The following is a 19,862-nucleotide window of genomic DNA, read 5'->3' on the forward strand; positions in this document are numbered from 1 at the left end:
TTTATGACTTGACAAGCAGACAATAACTCTGTGTTCTGATCAGCCAAAGAGGTCTACTTTGAGTTCAAAACACAGAGTAACGTACCCTTTCACAAATAATTTTGTTTACTGATGTGACTAGATTTTAATAATAAACTTGATATATATGTAAATTTATTTTAATCTAATTTCATCAACAGAGCCCTCCTAAAAATGAGACTTTGTAGATTGTTTTGTGTCTGATTTATAGATTTCTGCATCCTATTCCCAGATTGATTTCAAGGCTATAATTCTATCAGGTTTTTCTCCTGATGTCAGAAACACCACCTCTGCAGATAGTGTTTTATAACTAGCATCACAACTGAAACTGAATTACTGCCCTGCTATCCTATGCTGCAATATGTCCTTTTGTTTGTAATCACCCTCTCTCCCTTATATACCTACTACTTCAGTTTCACGGAAAAATATCAGCTCCGAAATCAATCAGGTAGCATGATGTCTATTTTTGTCCCTTACTTCAACCCCTGTATAGAACAGTAGGGGCCAAATTCTTAACTCGGATATGAATGTGCAGAGCTCTCTAAAGAAAATGGAAGCTGAGCAAATGGATCAGTGCCAAATTTCCACACATACAATTTTATAAAGAGTTGTTTTTCCTCACTTGATGAGGTCTCAATCCTGTAGAGGAGCACATGGCACACACTTGAGTATTCACATTGATCTCAGGTACTCAGATACACGTTTAGAGACTCAGGACCTACCTTCTAAATGCACATGAAGAATAATCCATGGGAAATGTTATTTAACTGAATCTAGCATAAGTTTCAAGATTCTTTCTCCCTATTCTCATGAAATGGATTCCTGTTTAAGATGTATTTTGTCTTTCTTTTAATAAACAAAGCTACTGCTGTTTTCACACAATTTCATTTTTAAACCTTGATGGCAAGACTGCTAGCTCCCTCCCTTTCACTCTCCTCTTTTCTCTCTTGTGCTGGTTTTGGCTGGGATAGAGTTACTTTTCTTCATAGTAGCTAGGATGGACCTACATTTTGGATTTGTGCTGGAAGCAGTGTTGATCACCCAGGGATGTTTTCGTTCCTGCTGAGCAGCGCTGACACAGAGCCAAGGCCTTTTCTGCTCCTCACCCCACCCCAGCAGTGAGCAGGCTGGGGGGCACAGGGAGTTGGGGGGGGACACAGCCGGGACAACTGACCCCGACTGACCCAAGGGACATTCCACACCGTACGGCGTCAGGCTCAGCGTATATAAGCTGGGGGAAGAAGGAGGAAGGGGGGGACGTTCGGAGCGATGGCGTTTGTCTGCCCAAGTCACCGTTACGCGTGCTGGAGCCCGGCTTTCCTGGGGATGGCTGAGCACCCGCCTGCCCATGGGAAGGGGTGAAGGAATTCCTTGGTTTGCTTTGCTTGCATGCGTGGCTTCTGCTTTACCTGTTAAACTGCCTTTATCTCAACCCACGAGTTTTCTCGCTTTTACCCTTCCGACCAGCCGGGTTAGCTCAGTTGGTTAGAGCATGGTGCTAACAACGCCAAGTTCACAGGTTCAATCCCTGCTTACTGCAGGGGGGTTGGGCTCGATGATCTCTCAAGGTCCCTTCCAACCCAAAGCATTCTATGATTCTATGATTCTCTCTCCAATCCCACTGGGGTGGGAGTGAGTGAGCCTGGCGCAAAGGGAAAATTAAGTCTACCCCAGCGAAAACCAGCATGTCTCCAACTCAATGTTACCCTTTTACATCTTTCCACTATACCCTGTACAGGGAGTGGGGAGGGGACTGAGGGCAAGACACAGAAGACACAAGAAGAGTAACTTTGCGAACTGAAACACTTATGGGGGTAATACACCTTTTCCACTACTAGTTTTTAGATAAGAATAAGCTTCCTGGAAGTATGAAGACTACAAATTTCCAACATATGCCTTTGGAGTGGCCACTGAGTCAGCCAGTGGCACGGACTGAACCGGGAACCCCTGGAGGGGAACGGAGAAGCCGCTCAGCTTTGATGAGTACACCAGCATTTCAAATCCTCACCACCCTTGGACCAGCTGTAAAGAGTAACTCCGTTTTATTTGCCTGGCAGTCATAACAGTTCTCTTTTGATGCTCATGTCTCTTATATTACATTTCTGAACACTTCATTATAGCTCAAATAAAATATAATTCTCATGTTGTTTTTAATTATTTCACAAAACCCAAAAGTCTCATAATGAGCTCCTCGCAATACTAATATATTTCCATGATATTATGCCAATGCTAAAGAAAGAAGATGTAGATCCCCCCTCCTGCTGCAAATAAAAGACACCTTCTGATATAATCCAAACTTTAATCCATTTCTTATGGTTTGCCTTGAGAGGCAACTTGAACAAATAACCAGAACAAACCTCTTCTCTCTCCCACAGTCTGGCCATCTGGAGGATTTGTAAGGCCAGTGCTCTACTTCCTACTCCCCAGGAGCAAGACCCCTTTTCCAGCGAAGGAAGGAATAAATAAATAAGATGCAACAGCCTATACAACGTCAATAAAGACCTGTATCTTTCCATAAACAGATTTTTCATATATGTAATGTTGTGATTGCTAAATTTATATCTTACCTGTTTGGAGTAATATGTGATTTTTGCAGCTGTTCTCCCTGCTCTATGTCTCTTGGGAAGCCATAAAGCACCCAACCATTGGTCATGCAGTCTAGCGCGTTTAGGCGTTCTGCCAGGATCTTCATAACAAGCTTGTCTGGGACTGCAAAGGAGTAAAAGGACAACATTTATTTTGTATGCTGAGTCTGCGATTAAGGAGGATACAAACTACTTTTTCTGGTTAGACTGCTACAGGAACTAAAACACAAAGAGTTCTTCCTGCTTATGACTGATAGATTTTTGGAGAGAGGAATTACTGTTGTCTTTGCGTATCTACTGTGCTATCATGGAACCCCCAAACTCATAAGGAACTGTAGGACTAAAGCAAAGTATTTGGTAAAAACTGACACCTCCATAACTCTGCAATGTACTTGTTCTCTCAGCCATACTGGGCTGATGTCATAATGAAGTATGTGACATAATCTTATCAAAATGCAAAAATAATTACCTGAGTTGTGTAAAAGAAATCCTAAAACAGGAAAGAAATTTCTGTAGCATTCTGTATTTAACTTAGCAGATGATAATGATTCTGCCACAGCAGTCTAGATGCGGTATTTCTCCAATTTGCCCAAAGGCTTGAAGCTTTTATAACTGAAAATAAATTTCCAAAACGTATTTCAACTACTGTAATTACTGCATTGATGACTCCCTAATTTTAGAGATAAAATTCTCTTTCCTCTATTTTTCTTTAGGGCAAGAGAGAGCATAAGCAAGATGCTGACTGGGATTACAATTACTATGCAGCTTTTTAAATTCTATTTAATGGGACACTGTGGTAAGGAGGTATCCTGCATATTTTCACTATAGCCTTCGTAAAGTAAAATATTTCAATCGAGATACTTAAACGTATGTATCTTGTAATTTTTTTTTTTTTTTATGGAAAAATTAAATGAGTAGGTTCGACAAAAGTGACTATAAATTTTGCAAGGACTCTTGCAATGTGTCGGGTTTAGTGTCAAATAACCCCAAGGAAAGGTCAGCAAAATCATCTCAAGCTACTTCCCAAAAAAGCAGCCAAAACAATTTTCAAGAAGCAATGAGAGTCCCTTCTCTTTATTTGTACAGTATGTCTAATATCTTGTTGCCTCTACTGGAAACAAGCAATAAAAAATGCTACATAAATCCACATCATGGAATGTTGATGTTTTGATACTCAGCCTGCCATCGCATCTGCATACAAAAACACAACAACAAGTGCTTGCAGGAGAGCACATGCGTCAGATTTCTAACAATGCAATTCACTTTAGGACTAGCTGACAGGAATGCACCTGTATTTTAGTAGAGTATATTATTGTCAGTGCACATTTATACCCTGGGTACAAGCAGGTTTTAAACCCCAACAATAAAATCCATTTGCTTCCTGAAATGTAACATTTCCTAAAGACTTACACCTCTGTCATGAATTCATTACTTCTCCTTTAAATAATCAAATTACTGAGTTTACAGAATTGCACTCAGGATTCGATGTACCAGCAAAAAGGGAGGAAAACCACAGGGAATTAATTAGAAAACAGATTAGTGTATTAATAGAGGATAACTTAGTTTTTTATAATGTGAAGTGGGTAGAGAGTAATATCTGCTAAAAGAAAAAAGGAATGGAATAAAACCAGACACTTGACAGAGAGCAAAATGACAATGCAAAACTAGGCATTCTGTTAAAAATGGGATTCATAAAATTAACTCTACAATAGCGCAGCAGCAGGCAGAAATGTGATTAGGCAAATGATACTTATCTATCTAAGACCTGAGCTGCAGGCAGGTATAGAGGGGATAACAGGAGAATTTCAGTGCTCTTTGCAGGGCAGTTCTTCCCCACCCTCCAGGTTTTGAGAACTAATACAAACCCAAGACATCCTGGTAGGAAGAAAGAAAAGAAACATCCCTCCTTCTCTTTCCCCAAATATATTCCATACAAAGACCAGTGGAATTTTCCTGGTAGTCTTGATTTTCTGGCTGCAGCACTAAACTTTCTGTCTTGATGCATATTATTTTATCATGATTCCTACTGGAATAAATAACATGGATTTACAAAGATGCCAAATTACATGGGTTTTTTGAAACATTTTCAGAATGCTTAAAGGCAGTTTTGCAAGGCATTTGAATGAAACCTGCAAACCCAAGAGTAAAACTGCACTAAGGTAGGATTCTGCTGGAGCTGACATCCCTGTGAGATGAACGGGGAATCAGGGCAGAGGCTGAAAGCCCCAGGAATGGCACAGAGAAATAAGTGGCTACACGGTGCTGTTGAGCTTCCAGCAGATCATAGGAGTTTCTTCAGTTCCAGGGGCCAAATTGCTTCCATCCTGCATATGGGAAGGAGAAACACTACAGCCTACAAGAAAATTAAAAAGCAATTGTGATGGGAACCAGGCAGCATCTCCTCGATCTGATCACTTCCCATAGGCCTTCTGTGAATCCCGATGACCAAAATCCTCTACTTTGGTCACTATTTTTGATCAAAACTGAAGCATCGCAAGAAGAAGGAGAAAAAAAAAATCTAACAAGATGCAGTGGCAATTAACAATCTACCTAATGGCATGCCAGGTTTGGGGTTTTTTGAGTAATACTGGGGCTACGTGGTACCCCTGACACCTTGCCAATTTTGACGATGACTGACAAGAAGATATCAGCAATACGCTTTAGACTGTTTGTACACTCATGTACATATATACATCACTGAATAAAATAGATGCTTACATATTTTCTGTGCCTCCCTCTAAAGCTTGATGGTGAGAAATAAAACATAAACTAGTCAGACAGCAAGCTCTGCTCTCCTCTTGATTAGCAAACATACCTATCACTTCAACACAATAGGGGAACATAGCTTGTTGGCTGTTCAATGGCATTACAAAGAACATCAGCTGCCCTTGAACAGGAACAGTCACACTTAAAACAGCTGCATTAAAACTGTAAAACATCTTCCACAGACCAGAGGAGGAAAAAAAAAGAAAAGGAGAGAGAAAAAAAAGGAAGAATGAAATCAGTATTATTCTTATTTCACTGTGGTACAGACAGAGTAGGTAATGAAGAACACTGCAGCATGGTATTCCTTTTCACTCATGTGGAACTGTCTCTTGAATGTAAGGCAAATTAATAACCTGTAATTGGAGGGGCACACAGTCTGTAAGTAACTAGCCAGAGGTTTCCTGGCCTTAAGCACATCACCCAACAGGCTATATAGCAAAGTAAAATTTAGAGCTTTTCTGATGAGACAGTCAATCTACATGTTTTAAGTAGATTATGAAGCACAAGATCTTTGAATAATCAATTCCTTTTCAACATAAGCTTGTTTGAGTTTCCAACTCTGAAAGTTGGGGGAATGAGGCTCTAGAGAGGTTTTACTTTATCATTAGAGAAGTCCAAAGATAAGTTTCTTGTAAAAATTACAATGTGCTACAAAGAGATATCCAGATTAGGTAATGTGGAAGCACATCTCTATTAAGGTGAGAGATCAAGGTACAGGAGTAAAATCCACCCCTCAGAAATAATGCTGCAGAGCTGCTGAGCTCCAGCGATACCCTGTGCTGAGAGCACCGTACATAGCTGTGGACCAAGGTCACGGTGAACCTCAGAAATGGTCTACATGGCAGAATGAGGCCACAACCAGCTCCATATGGAAATGTAATTCATTCATGTATACATTCTTGCCTAACATCAATACCATACACCATACCTCCTTTATCTCCCAGCTTGTCTCTACCATGTTAACGGTCTAGACTAACACAGCTGAATTAGCAGCTGTGGACCTAAGAAGTGATCTAATAAATTCAAGGGTATGATCAGGCAGGGTACAGGGAACAGAGACTTAAAGTGCTGCTGTTCATGCTGGAACTGCTGCGTGGACACCTAGAGATTTTCTGTCTCCAGGGCTGTCAATCAGCACCTTCCAGCAGACCATTTAAAAAATAAATTTACTTCCCAGAGCTTCAAAGGTTTTCACAAGTATAAGGTACTTCTCATGAAAAGTACTTCCTCGTGAAACTCATAGGAGTGTGGCCTATTAGCTCTTACCCAACCCATAGATCTGCAGGACTAATAGAAAACCGTATCAGGCAATCAGTTGACAAAATCATACCATCTGCTCAAGACAAAAGTAACAGAGCATTAAAGGCACAGTCTGAAAGGCAAAAACAGTACTTGAGAGATTACAGGGCACTATTCTCCAATAGCTTCAATGCTGTCAGTGCTCCCAGCTATACAATTATCATATTTGAATTGATTCCTCCTCCATATATTTCCCTTTAAAACAGTCTTTTGAAGGGTATTGACTCACTTCTCCAAACCTATAAAACCTCAATTCTAAGTACAGCATAAATGCATTTGCAGATATAAATTCTGTCAGCTTTGTCCTGTAAAAAGTTTAAGGTCCTTTTGACAATATTGTCCATTTACCCTTTATCCTTTTTTTTTTTTTTTTTAGCTAGGTCTGAAGACTTTCACAGCTAATTCAGATGCCTGAGGCTTGATCCCAGTACTTGACAGTTAACATCTTGCCCTGAGAATAAGCTACTGCCAAAGGCTACTTTCCTGCATTGTCCTGTCAATCCTAAATTTAGCATACCATGAGATTTGCTTATTTTATTGCTTTATGAACTCTGGATTATTCACAACGGGTCACTTTATTTGGGTCTTTCAAAGAAGTATTCTACCTCCTTGCCCCCATTAAGGTCTTCAGAGATTGTATCAATTTGTTTTTGAGAACAATTTAACAGTGATTTACCATCACATAGGTTGATAAATATTTTAATTTAACCCTGCCAACACACCAGACTTGTGAAAAGGAGCTATTTTTTCCATTTCACAGCATACAGCCAGTTTTGCTTACTGTAAATAATAAAAGATAATCCAAGTGTGTCTTCAATGCAAACGGGGACGGCGGTGGGAGGAAAAAGGCCCGGTTTTGCTCCGATGCAGCGAGCTGATGGGGAGCGGTTTTCTTCTGGCATCGGGCTTGGGTGGCGGCCAGGGGTGCTCACCCCGCGGAGCCCCGGGGGGGCATCCCCTGCGACCGGCCCGGTCCGGTCCTGCCTGGTCTGGTCCTGTCCGGCCCATCCCGGTCCTCTCCTGCCTGTCCCTGCCCAGCCCTGCCCAGCCCGGTCTGGTCCTGCCTGTCCCTGCCCATCCCGGTCCTGCCTGTCCCTGCCCGTCCCTGCCCATCCCGGTCCTCTCCTGCCTGTCCCTGCCCAGCCCTGCCCAGCCCGGTCTGGTCCTGCCTGTCCCTGCCCGTCCCGGTCCTCTCCTGCTTGTCCCTGCCCAGCCCTGCCCATCCCGGTCCTGCCTGTCCCTGCCCAGCCCTGCCCAGCCCGGTCCTGCCTGTCCCTGCCCAGCCCTGCCCGTCCCGGTCCTGCCTGTCCCTGCCCAGCCCGGTCCTGTCCTGCCTGTCCCCGTCCGTCCCTGCCCGGTCCTGCCCATCCCGGTCCTGTCCTGCCTGTCCCTGCCCATCCCGGTCCTGTCCCTGCCCATCCCTGCCCGTCCCGGTCCTGTCCTGCCCATCCCTGCCCATCCCGGTCCTGTTCTGCCCGTCCCTGCCCATCCCGGTCCTGTTCTGCCCGTCCCTGCCCATCCCGGTCCTGTCCTGCCCATCCCGGTCCATCCCGGTCCTGTCCTGCCCATCCCGGTCCTGTCCCTGCCCATCCCTGCCCATCCCGGTCCTGTCCTGCCCATCCCGGTCCTGTCCTGCCCATCCCGGTCCATCCCGGTCCTGTCCTGCCCATCCCGGTCCTGTCCCTGCCCATCCCTGCCCATCCCGGTCCTGTCCTGCCCATCCCGGTCCTGTCCTGCCCATCCCGGTCCATCCCGGTCCTGTCCCTGCCCATCCCTGCCCATCCCGGTCCTGTCCTGCCCATCCCGGTCCATCCCGGTCCTGTCCTGCCCATCCCGGTCCTGTCCCTGCCCATCCCGGTCCATCCCGGTCCTGTCCTGCCCATCCCGGTCCTGTCCCGCTCGCCGCCGCCGCCGGCCCGGTTGGTTGTTCTCTAGCGCCACCTGGCGGGCGCGGCGGGCAGCGCGGGGCGGCGGCAGCCGGTACCGGTACCCGGTACCCGCCCGGCGGGCAGCAGCCGCCGCCGCGGCAGGGACTTTTCACCGAAATCTGGGTAATTCACGGAAACGGAGGCCGCTCCGTGAGTCTGCTTCGTCCTCCTTAATTACGGAGAGCGGCGGGCTGTCACGGAAAATCTGAACGTCTCCGATTTTCCGGTTTTTGAAGCTAACGTGAAGGCGGCAAATCAAGAGGCAACATAGCAAATAACACCGCTGACGTGGCACGTGCGAAGTGCCGTAACGCTTATTTAGTAATTTCATCAAATGGCAAATTCACACAGAAATACAGCCTCCACTCCCTCATTCTGCATATGCAGCACTGCTGAGAACGGCTTCCTGTAAGAATTGGAATAATTCCTTTAATACAGTAAAATAAATAATATGGTAAAGTCTTTCACTTCCACATTCTAAATATTTTTGTTTCTTTGAATATAATAGAACCTTTTTTTTTTTTTTTAGGTTTTTAGTCATTTAAAATAGGAATTAGCTATATTAAAGAGGCAGTGGTGACATTTCTAAAGCAGGTACGATCCCAAATCAATCAAATGATACATGATAAATCAAGACTTTCAGAAACGCATGTCAAAGGAGCGCATCGTGCTTTCTCACAGTTAGCAAGCCAGAGGTTCAGAATCTACACCTGATCACATTTAGTGAGTAGATAAGATTCCAACCCCTTACACTGCTTTACCTGTTACTGGCACAGATTTAGCAATGGAAATTCAGTCCAAATTGAGTATCCAGCATACAAACATAAAAAGCTTTTTTTTTTTTTTTTTCTCCCCCCCGAAAAATAGCCTCTGCGATGTTGCCAGTGCCTGTGCGTCTCTGGCTAACGGCACCGGCTATCAGGGAGGCACAGGATGATCTGCCGGGCTGACACGAAGGTCAAGATCCACACTCCTGGGGTCCCATCCACGCTCGCCCACTGATTGCGGCGTGCCTCGAGTCGAATTAGGTTTTCTGCCTCAGTTTACCCACCTGCAAGATAAAAGCTACTCTGAATTACCTCACAGGGATGTTTCTAACCTGAAAGTTTCTAAAACTAGTAACAAAATGTGTATTTGCACTGCTTCTTTTTACTCCTTCAGCTTCTGCAGAGAGAATACAGCTAGACACAAGACAGCAACCGCAGTTCCAATCCATCTAACGCATCATTTCCATTATCAACCAAGTTCCCTATTTCCTCCTTATTTCTAAACTACTTCAGCTCTACTGAAGAACACAGGGCTTGTGACAGGGCAGAATATGGCCTACAAAACCTTTTTTTGACAGTGATAATATTAAAATAAGAATAAATTCGGTCTGCTAAACATGGTGAAAACCATCTTGGCTTTCTATACCAAACACTGACTCACCACATGATGAGAGGAGAGGACACTAAGGGGTTTGTCATGCCTTACCAGCGATGCCCGGTGCCAGCACGTGCTCCAGATTCCCAACAGTGGGATCAGCTGCCCAGTCCCCCGTCTCTCCCCTTGCTGCTCCTCCTGACACCTCCCAGCCACGTTAAAGGGACATTCAAAAATGTAAAGTGATACACAAGAGCTATTAAATGTTTTGCCTGGCATAAAAAAAAAGGCTGTTTCATACAGGAGCCTGATTCTGTATGCATGGCACCCAGTGAAATAGAGCCAAAGCCAGAATTTGCTGTTAAACTCCAAAGACCATATGCTGCCAGTACGCAACATGCTTTCCCTTCCATTTGTCTTATAAAAACCTCACGTGATTTCCCCATTCCAAACTCCAAACAGAAAAACAAAACAGCCCTTTGTTGAGGACCCAGTGCTGCAAGAAGAGTACCAGGAAAGGAAACACCACATTTCTAAGATTTTTAACAATTATTATTAGAAGTAAAGATCAAAATAAATAGAAAAGATTAATACTTAGCATTTACACTGTGCTGTGCTGTTTAAAAGCCCCTGACAAGCATGAGGCCCTGTATGGCCAAGGGCCACAACTTCACTCAAATCCATGAGGGTTTGTGGCACTTTGGTGGTGCACAATGATGCCCACTAACCAAAAATGGGAACCGAGGGCATCTGATACATTTTAACTTACACCCTGTTTTACCCCCTCCCTCATGCAGACCCGCAGACTCCAGCAGCGCTATCCCTGTGAGCTACGATGCCTAATACTGGAGCGTCGATACTCCAGTAACAATAATAATGGTGAATACTGCTGCAAAACCTGGAGAATGACAAAATTTAAATAGGCAGGACCATATCCACTAACTCTCCGATTATCACAATTGCTCCAGAAAACAACTGCACTAGAATCTTAAATAAAATCACACTTATTTTGTCTCATCTGGCTTCCAAGGTTGGCTTTTTTGGGGTGGGTTTTTTGTTGTTTTATTTTGGGTTTTGGTTTTTTTTTACTCTTAAATGGAGTTGCCTTTAAAAATGTCTTTGCAGACTGAGTCTCCCCAGTGTTACTTCAGCCCTGAATAACTGCTAGCCAGACATAGCAATTTTGATTGTTGTGTGTTGTGTAGAATAAAGAAAAATATATTCTAGATTTTCAAACAAAAGAAAAGGGGACTCTAATGTATCATATTGTAGTGATTCAACACATAAAAAAAAAGTAAAATTCAGGAAAGGAGGTGACAACTTACTGCCTATATGCCTTCACGTAAAACTTTCTATTCTACAGCCTTGCATCTTTTATTAAAATACGGACACCTAAACCAGAAAAAAAAAATATTTAAATTTTATTTTGTTCTCTTGACCACCAATTTTCTCCTAGTAGGAAAAAAGACTGCTACCTATTTTCCATAAAAAAAAACCTTTGTAGCAGTCCCAGAGGAAAAGTCAAAAGTTTGACTTGAAAAACGGAGCTACTTCAAAAGCATTGTCAAACAGAGGTGAAGGTTTCTTAAAAATGCATACATTAAAGTATGGTGTATTCATAAATATCTCTGTAACTTTACATGGTATATTTGTGATTGAGGTGCATATATAGGTGAACATATAGCATCGTTATAAAACTAACTTGAAGTAGAAAATCAATTTGTTTATTAGCTACTGTTTGGGCTCTGTGTGTGTGTGCGTGTGTGTGTGCATGTGTGTGAAAAATGAAAGAAAAATGGAGAGTTTTTTTCAATAATAAAAAGGGAGTTGCACTGCAGGGCCCCTAAAGCTTGTGAAAAATTAAACTCGACGGATTCAAACTGTCCTATTTCCACTTCAAAAGAGAAGAGGCACTGAGCTCTTCCCAACTTATCTTCAAACGCCCAGCACCCTAGAAAGTTTCTTTAAAAAAAATAAAGTCTCTAGTTCCCCCAAGCACTGTACCCGTTACTGTAGCTGCTGTCTCTCCCTCTTCTAATTATACCCATGTGAGTCTATTAATCAACTTGTAAATTATTTAGAGAGCCATGCGCTGTCTTCAGCTAGTACAAACACACTGCATGCAAAGACTTGCTGAAAACCAATGGAGCTCCCAAAGGGTCTCTCTCCAATGTTCAGACAGCTTGCAGCTCGCCAGTACAGCGCTGTTAAAAACAAGAAATAACACTAAGCTTACCTCCTCAGATATAAAGATTTACTCAGCCTTTCAACTCTGAAACTCTTTGCAAGTTTTTAACAAAGAGGAAGCCGCTCCATTGTCAAATCTTTACTTCACACTTAGTGATGAGAATATTAATTTGACGTCAAAAAAACCCCCCAAGTGCTTTCAGTGAGACTGTGATCACAATCACCAGGGGACCCCAACTTTCAGAGGCTACACCAAAAAGCACCCCTTTAAAACCATTCCAATTTAAAATAAGGGGGGGAAAATTTCTACATTTGTACAGTAATAGTTTTTATTAGAAAATAGGAGAAATTAGGGAATTCCAGATTTTACCCCCCACATGCAGACTGCCATTGGGGACAGCTTCAGATATTACTACTTAAAAAATAGAAAACGGAAGGGGAAAAAACAACACAGATTGTGTGTGTTCAACTCTAACAGGCTGCAAACAGTGCAATGTTATCTGTCTTCCATGAATCGGCTCTCTTTACCACCTGAATCTTCATTTTGGTGGAAAAAACAATTACCCAAACTAATAGCAGTTCTCCCAGCTGAAAAGCAGAATCTTACTGGTTTGGGAGTGGAAAATCTTCATGATGTTCTCCTGTCATTTCACTTTTCTTGGCTCCATTTATTGCAGCCTTGCAAACAGATATATTAATTAGTGGTGACCACTCCATGCTATTTCACCACAAAAACACAAAAAATTGAACAGACAGAATGGCAAATTTCTTTTCAGCTGACTGATGATCTTTCCTATTTTTGTGATGCCCCCAATGCCAAAATGCTTCTGCTTCTATTTTCATTAATAAAATGCAAACATCTCAAGGGGCAAACACCGGGGGCATTTAGGGGAAGAAAAAAAAAAAAAGCACAAAGCAGAAATGCTTTCTGCAGGGTTTTTTTTCCCCTCACAGGCTATCAAATTCTGACAGATACCTTTAAAATGGTGAACTTAGATACTGCAGATGGAACTTTTAATTAATGTGTGCCCACGTTTTCAGTGAGACAGGTCCAGAGTGCAGCCTAGACCTCCTCAGAATTACAGCAACGCGGGGACACGAATTCTGCATAAAGGTCTTCATCAAGCCAGTGGGGTCTGTGAAGGGGCTATCTACATATGCATCGTTTGCCCATAGCCTGAATTACTAGAAGGGGAGGGCCAGTCTATGGAACAGTCTCTTCATGACATTTCAGAAGGAATCAAACTGAATTAATGAATTTATGTGAGTTGTCTTGCTGTCTAGGGAAGGGTTCTGGCCACTACGCTCACCTCTTACCCCAAATGGAAGTCCTCCTAGGCTGCCCAAGCAAACGCTGTGTGCTGAATTTAGCATTATTGACCAAGATTTAAACTAACTGGAGGTAGCAACCAGAAGACTGGTAAGACTGGTATCAGACTACAATGCTATTAATTTTCTGCCCAGAGTATGGTTAGCAGTAATTGCCTAGTATTCAGTGAAAACCACAATATCCTAAAGGAAAAGTCTGTGCATTTCAGACTGGTTGTCCAAGGAACGACTCTATGTTTATGACAGACAGAAAGCAGTCAGGTTGCTGAACTTTTCACTGAAAATGCACTTTTGAGTATCTAGTGTGCACCAACTGTAGACTAGAATGTCTGGGGAATTAAAAAATGAATGGTCTCAAAAATATCTATGCTACCTTCATTAAGCAAAATAAATCACCATATACAAAACTGAGAAGTTTGATAAAGCAAGAGATAAGGTCTTTATGAGACAGCAAACACTAGAAAATGCAGAAAATGGGAATGCACTGAGTTGCCTTCTGGAGTGAATAATAGAACTGTCTGGGCTGTTCTTGAAATACATGTTGTATACACGATGCAGCATACAGGAAAAAGCAATACAAAGAATGTTTGTGAATTCTAAAACCAAGAAGAGATCCGAGATAGTCAACCAGAACTAGAACAGACTAGACAGTGGACATCCTCAATAACGAGTTAGCTTTGAATAAGCTGGGTTTTTAGCCTATTTATGACACCACAACCTACCCTGTTGGCATATCTTAAAAGATGAATTGTATGCAATCAGTTGTGACCACAAGAAGGGGAACCACACTGAGATCAGTCAACGGGGCAAGCATTTTAAGAATATATGAGGCATGCCCTCAAGATTTTATGGCACTGGTTTCATTTTGACTAGTAATCATTTGAGCACAACATTTCTCATGGTCTGTCTTTCGTTCCAGGGTAGCCTGTGATAACATTCCTTGCCCAAAGGAACAACTACGCTTACTTGGTACATAACTAGAAATGCAATGAAAATTTTGAAGCTCTAATTGCTTTTCCAGTTATCACACCGTCTGCTATTGACTAAACTAACTGTTCAAATGCGATTTTCTTGAAACTGAATGTAGTCAATAATAGTGTGAAAATCTTTCCTTTGTATTAACGTGGTTGTAACTCTGTAACAAGACAGTAAGGACTCTTTGCTCATCTTTCCTCTTCAGTACATTATGTTCTTTCATTTTCTCCAAGCCTCTTGTGAGGGCAGTAATGAATTATTGTTAGTGTTTACTAAAGTAAATTCATTCTTTGTTATCCCTGGGAGAGAAGGATTAGCAAAATGACAGAACTTATTATTTCTGGTATTGCTATATAATATTTACTTTTATTCAGCCCTTAATTTTGTAGTATGTCCCACCAAATAAAATATATGTGCATACAAGCAAAAACTAAGGGAGAATTTTTTAGCACAATGCACAGAAATATAGTTACGATTGCCATTAACATTCAGAAGCATTGTACAGCTTTATCCTTGCATGCTATATTAAAAAAATTAATCTAAATCTGAAATAATTTCTAATTTGGAGGAAGAAAGGAATTACAACTTCAATTTCATTTTCCTGAAATGAAAGCAGCTCCCTTGCACTAAGGATGTGCATATTTTTAGGACTGGCTAAAAATTACAATCTTTGCAATTGTTTTACTCTACTGGGAGTGCTTTTGGCATCTCCTTTAAGGAACTTGAATGGTTAAGATGAAGTTTATGAAATACACAAAGAGCATTTTAGTAAAGAAAGCTCTTAAAGGACCTATCTTTGAATAAATAGATCAAACTCACCTCAGCCATAACTGAAATTTAGAGACCAAGGTATTTACAGTGGCTGCCCTCCACTTCACAGGGATGAGAAGAAAGTGAAATTGCAGCATACACGTAAGATTCTGAAACTAATGGATACCATGAAAAAGACAGAAAAGGCCCAGAGCTTAAAATGATCTCCACATGTGAGTTAGACTTCACACAAAAGTAGCCACATTCAGGTCAATCAGACTATACACATGAAGAAGTTATTTCCATACATAAAGATCTAGGATACATTGCAATTAATATACGCTAAGATCTCTTGCCTTTGAATTAAATGGCCATTCTGATTAACAGTATCTCTAAATCAGAAAATCCTCTCCTAGGCCTCTGTGCCTATGTTACAGAGGACCCAGCTTCTCTCTTTCAGGCTGTAGAGATTCATACTTTCCATTCCCATGGTTCCCACATAAGCTCCTGGTCCCAGCAATATGGTGGCTGCCACAGAAAATTAACGTATTGAACTAGCCAAGTTACTGTATTACTAATAAATGCAATCCATTCGCTAGAGATGAAGTTTAGAGTTAAAATGTATTACCTTGTGGCTTGATAAAGTGACTGACAGAGGGATAGAATACCCAAAGCTGCAGGCTGCCAAAGGTCTTTTTGAAATGCTTAGAAAAGTACTGAATCTCTTGGTATGGTATCAAGGGAACCTCAGTTAATTTTATAGGCTCATGTTTCAGATCTGTGTAATTCAGTCTCAGAATTAAGCTATTGTGCAAAAAAAGGGACTTTCAAGCTTTCCACCTCACCAAATTACTTTGCTTGCCAAAAATAAAAGACAATGAAGATTTCTCTTTGCTCAGGGGGGGGTTTGCTCAAAATTCCATTAATACTGAAGCTTAACCGAGATTTCTCAATCTTCAGCAAGATTGTCTCCTTATATTTGTATCGTTGGTAACCATCTGGCCTGTTGCCAGAAACAGGAGTGGAAGTTCTTCTTCTGCACCATTGTAATTTGGCAAAATAAACATTCTTCCACCCTACTGAAATACAACTTATGCTTTAGAACTACAGATGTTTTCTGATTTTTGATACCCACCACATACAGAGAGCTATCCTTGTGCAAGACAACTAACAAACAGGTAAGTTTAAGCTGCTGCCTTAAGGAGCTTAAAGTATTTATGATTTATCTGAAATCACCGCAGAGCCTTTCAAAAGCAAAGTATGCTTAGATATTCTTTGTGGCAGTCCCCTCCTACAACTAACAATGCTGATAGAAATGAAATGCAAAGAAACTTTATTTTTAAGTTTAAAATATTTGCATGAAAGTAGAGGAATCTACAGTAGCATTCTAAAAGTCAAAATCCATATATAAAAGCAGAGTCTTTCTTACAGCCAACCTGAACTAAAAATGAAACACAATACTGTGCTTTAAATAACAGTTTAAGCATTTTAAAATTAGACACCTATATCGGAATCCTGATTTTGATTTAGAGTTAAAAACATGGAATTCAAATTTTGGAATGCGTACAAGAAATCTGAATTTCACTGGAGCAGTGAACTATTTGCTTTGAAGATATCGAAGAGCTTAGAAATGCAACTTCTGTCACGCAGTGCTACAAATCACATCCAGATAACTCTGATGTAACTCAGATTAGAATCTGACCAAGAAAAACTCACTCACAATTTCTTTTTCACCACAAAGTTGTAACTACAGTGTAATGAGACACCAATGTGCCCTACCTGGGTATCCATTGTCAATATAAGGCTTAACGAGTTCTCCAAGTTTTGTCTTGTCTGCAACAACTTCCTTTAGCAGTTGCCCACAGCAAACTAACAGGAAGGAAGAACAAAAAAGACACAAGGTTAAATTTTAAAAAGGAAGCAACAAAGAAAAGAAAAAAAAAAAAACAGAAGCTGCATACTGGAATAAAGTCACTGAATAAAATAAAAGTTGTAGGTTTTTTGGGTTTGTTGTTAGGATATTTTTTTTTTTGGCCAAGCAGAGCAAAAAGCAAAGAGATTGAGCAGAGGAGAATACTGAATAAAAAAGAATACATTTGGCAAAGAACATATTTAAAACAGAGATAGAAAGAAAGATATTAATTAAATATGTTTCTGAAATAATAACTCAAGGGATTGCTAGTGGTTTTCACTTTTTATAAACTTATAATTACTGAATAAAGTTACACCTGCTGAACAGCATCTGAACCGCACTGTTGGAGGTGCAGGATAATACGCAGTTCAAGGAAGTGACTCCCTGGATCATTTAATGATCATGTAAAGAATTATATTTAAAAAACTGTGCTAATGCAATATTATCACTGACTTCAAATACACAGAACACCAGGAGATGCAGATTTAAAGTTTTAGTCAGGACAGTTGTAGATGAAATACTATTACTTTGGGCTTGGACAGCACCTTCTGGCCAAAGTTACTGAGTCTTACTGCCCCACGCGAGTTAGATGCAACAGTCCTGACCCTTACTTTACAGAGGGGGAACTAAGGCATGGAGAGGTTACACAACATCACAACTCAGTTTTGGTAAATATTAGATAACAGTCACTCTGTACATTATTGCATGACCTTTCCATTAATAATCATAAGTTGAGTCCACCTTTTTGGAAATCAATAGCACCAACATCTACAGCTGCACTGGCTTTACTGGAAAAAGAAGCAAGCCCTTTCATCTGCTTTATCGCTGTTAATCACACTGTTCGGCAAACAAGAGTAAGAATACTCCACAGGAACATTTCTTGGACAAAGCTGATGAAGTTTAATGTTTAAGCGACAAGGGTTGAACACAAATTTTAACAGTCACTAGTTGTCCTGGAGAGGCAAATTCATATTCACAACAAATGGTGTAAAAACATAACAGAAACTCAGTGCCTAGACCCCAACTTAAGAAAACTAATATGTGTACGCCTAAATTCAATCCAATTCATGAGACTATTTAAACATAGGATTAAATTTTTAAGCCTATGCTTCAGTCCCAATAGACTAATTGGAAATTAAGTATATGCTGAATACTATTCTGAAAAATTATGGTCTTCTGGTTCTGTTTTAAATACTTAATTCTTCTAATATTTTGCTTACTGTATACTTACAATAAAATTCAACATATGGGTAAAGCAGTGGTAATGGTATTTAGTAAAAAGAGCTGCAACTTTCTCATATAGTAGTTGTTTAAAACAAATGCAAATTTTGACCCAGATGAAAACACGATCAAACTTGCAGTTTTAGAAATAAAGTTAAAAAAAAAAAATTCAGAACCATGAGAAGTTAATTTTTCTTTAACACATTCAAACATGTTTTATTTTTCATTAAGCCAAGTACACAATTATTAAAAATATAGCTTTGAATAAATCTACAAATATTTATTTTTAGTATGAAATTATAAATCACAGCAATATTAAAATAAATGATAGCATAAACATTTTATCAATTTTATTTGTACTTATCAGTATTGTAATATAGATTTTTAAGTAATTTAAATTAATCTTTTTCAAGTTCACTGGATATCATTTCAGTCATATTCATGTATTTTTTTTTAAACACGAAAATAATAATAAAGACTTAAAATACAAAAATACTAAACCTAGAACCCCAAACTGATAAGTAGACAGTTTCATAGCTGTTGCTGTGCCTTTAATGGAACTGCACAAACCTATGATCTAGCCATTAGTTGGAACAATTATATGGAAAGCACATGGCTTCTTCCGAAGGTTCGAGTTTGAACTTGAAAAAATTTATTTCTTTTCTGAGCAGATCTACTAAACCTGTAATTGAAAACAATACCGCTCAGATCTTGAAGTTATTACTCACATGTAAAGCCAAATCCAGGTTCAATGAAATCTTTTGACTTCACCAGAAGTTCAGGGAAGACAGATTTCACCAGAAGACACTAGCAAACTGGCACATCACTACGGGCAACTGAGTGAGTTCCACTAATTAACGATTCTCCCAAAGATTTAAAAAAAAAAAAAAAAAAAAAATCACTACCTACTGATTTTTTCATTTGGTACACATTGAAAGAATACTAACGAAACAAACTTGCATTTTACTTAACAGAGAGGATATGATTAATCAGCAAATTTTACAGATATCAGACATTTGTTTAGAATAATTCATGGCTACTCCACTATTAGAAGACATTATAGAACATGGACACATATTGCACTGATCCTATCACTAAGCTGTGCATTCATATTATAGGACTTTTTAACATTAGCATGCTAACCATGAACAAGTGTCGTATAGAATTTTCTGGGTCCCCTTTCCAAAAGAAAGAGAATGCACTTTTAAATAATTGCTTCCTTTTCTAACACATTACTTCAGATGCACAGAACCTGAGTCTTCATTAAAGTTCAGAGTAAATTCTATTTTAAAAGTGCCCCAATTTTGGTCAGACAGCTGAAACTGCAAAGACATTACTCATGAGCCACTGATCCACAGAAGAATTCAGAGCACTACAAGAATCTAACACATGGAAAAATACTGATGTAAAGGGTATGAAAAAATGGTGACTAAATAAATGTTAGAGCTGGTTTGTCACAGAATATATGCTCTATTGGTTTATATTTCTTCATTGAAATACTCTTCACTTCCCTCAAAAATTTGACATCCA

The 19,862-nt window shown here is 40.4% G+C and overlaps 1 protein-coding gene across 1 annotated transcript in view; it reads right to left on the reverse strand.

The window, feature by feature from the left end:
* AK8 (adenylate kinase 8) overlaps positions 1–19,862 on the reverse strand; it is a 71,539-nt gene that overhangs the window by 26,639 nt on the left and 25,038 nt on the right. Inside the window, exons 9-10 of the mRNA XM_075717140.1 lie at positions 16,979–17,068; positions 2,586–2,727 (exon numbers count right to left, since the gene is read on the reverse strand). Coding sequence (XP_075573255.1) covers positions 2,586–2,727; positions 16,979–17,068 — 232 coding nt within the window. The remainder of the gene's footprint in view (positions 1–2,585; positions 2,728–16,978; positions 17,069–19,862) is intronic.

Source organism: Pelecanus crispus, chromosome 9 (assembly GCF_030463565.1).
Source record: "Pelecanus crispus isolate bPelCri1 chromosome 9, bPelCri1.pri, whole genome shotgun sequence".
NCBI classification, from domain to species: Eukaryota; Metazoa; Chordata; class Aves; order Pelecaniformes; family Pelecanidae; genus Pelecanus; species Pelecanus crispus.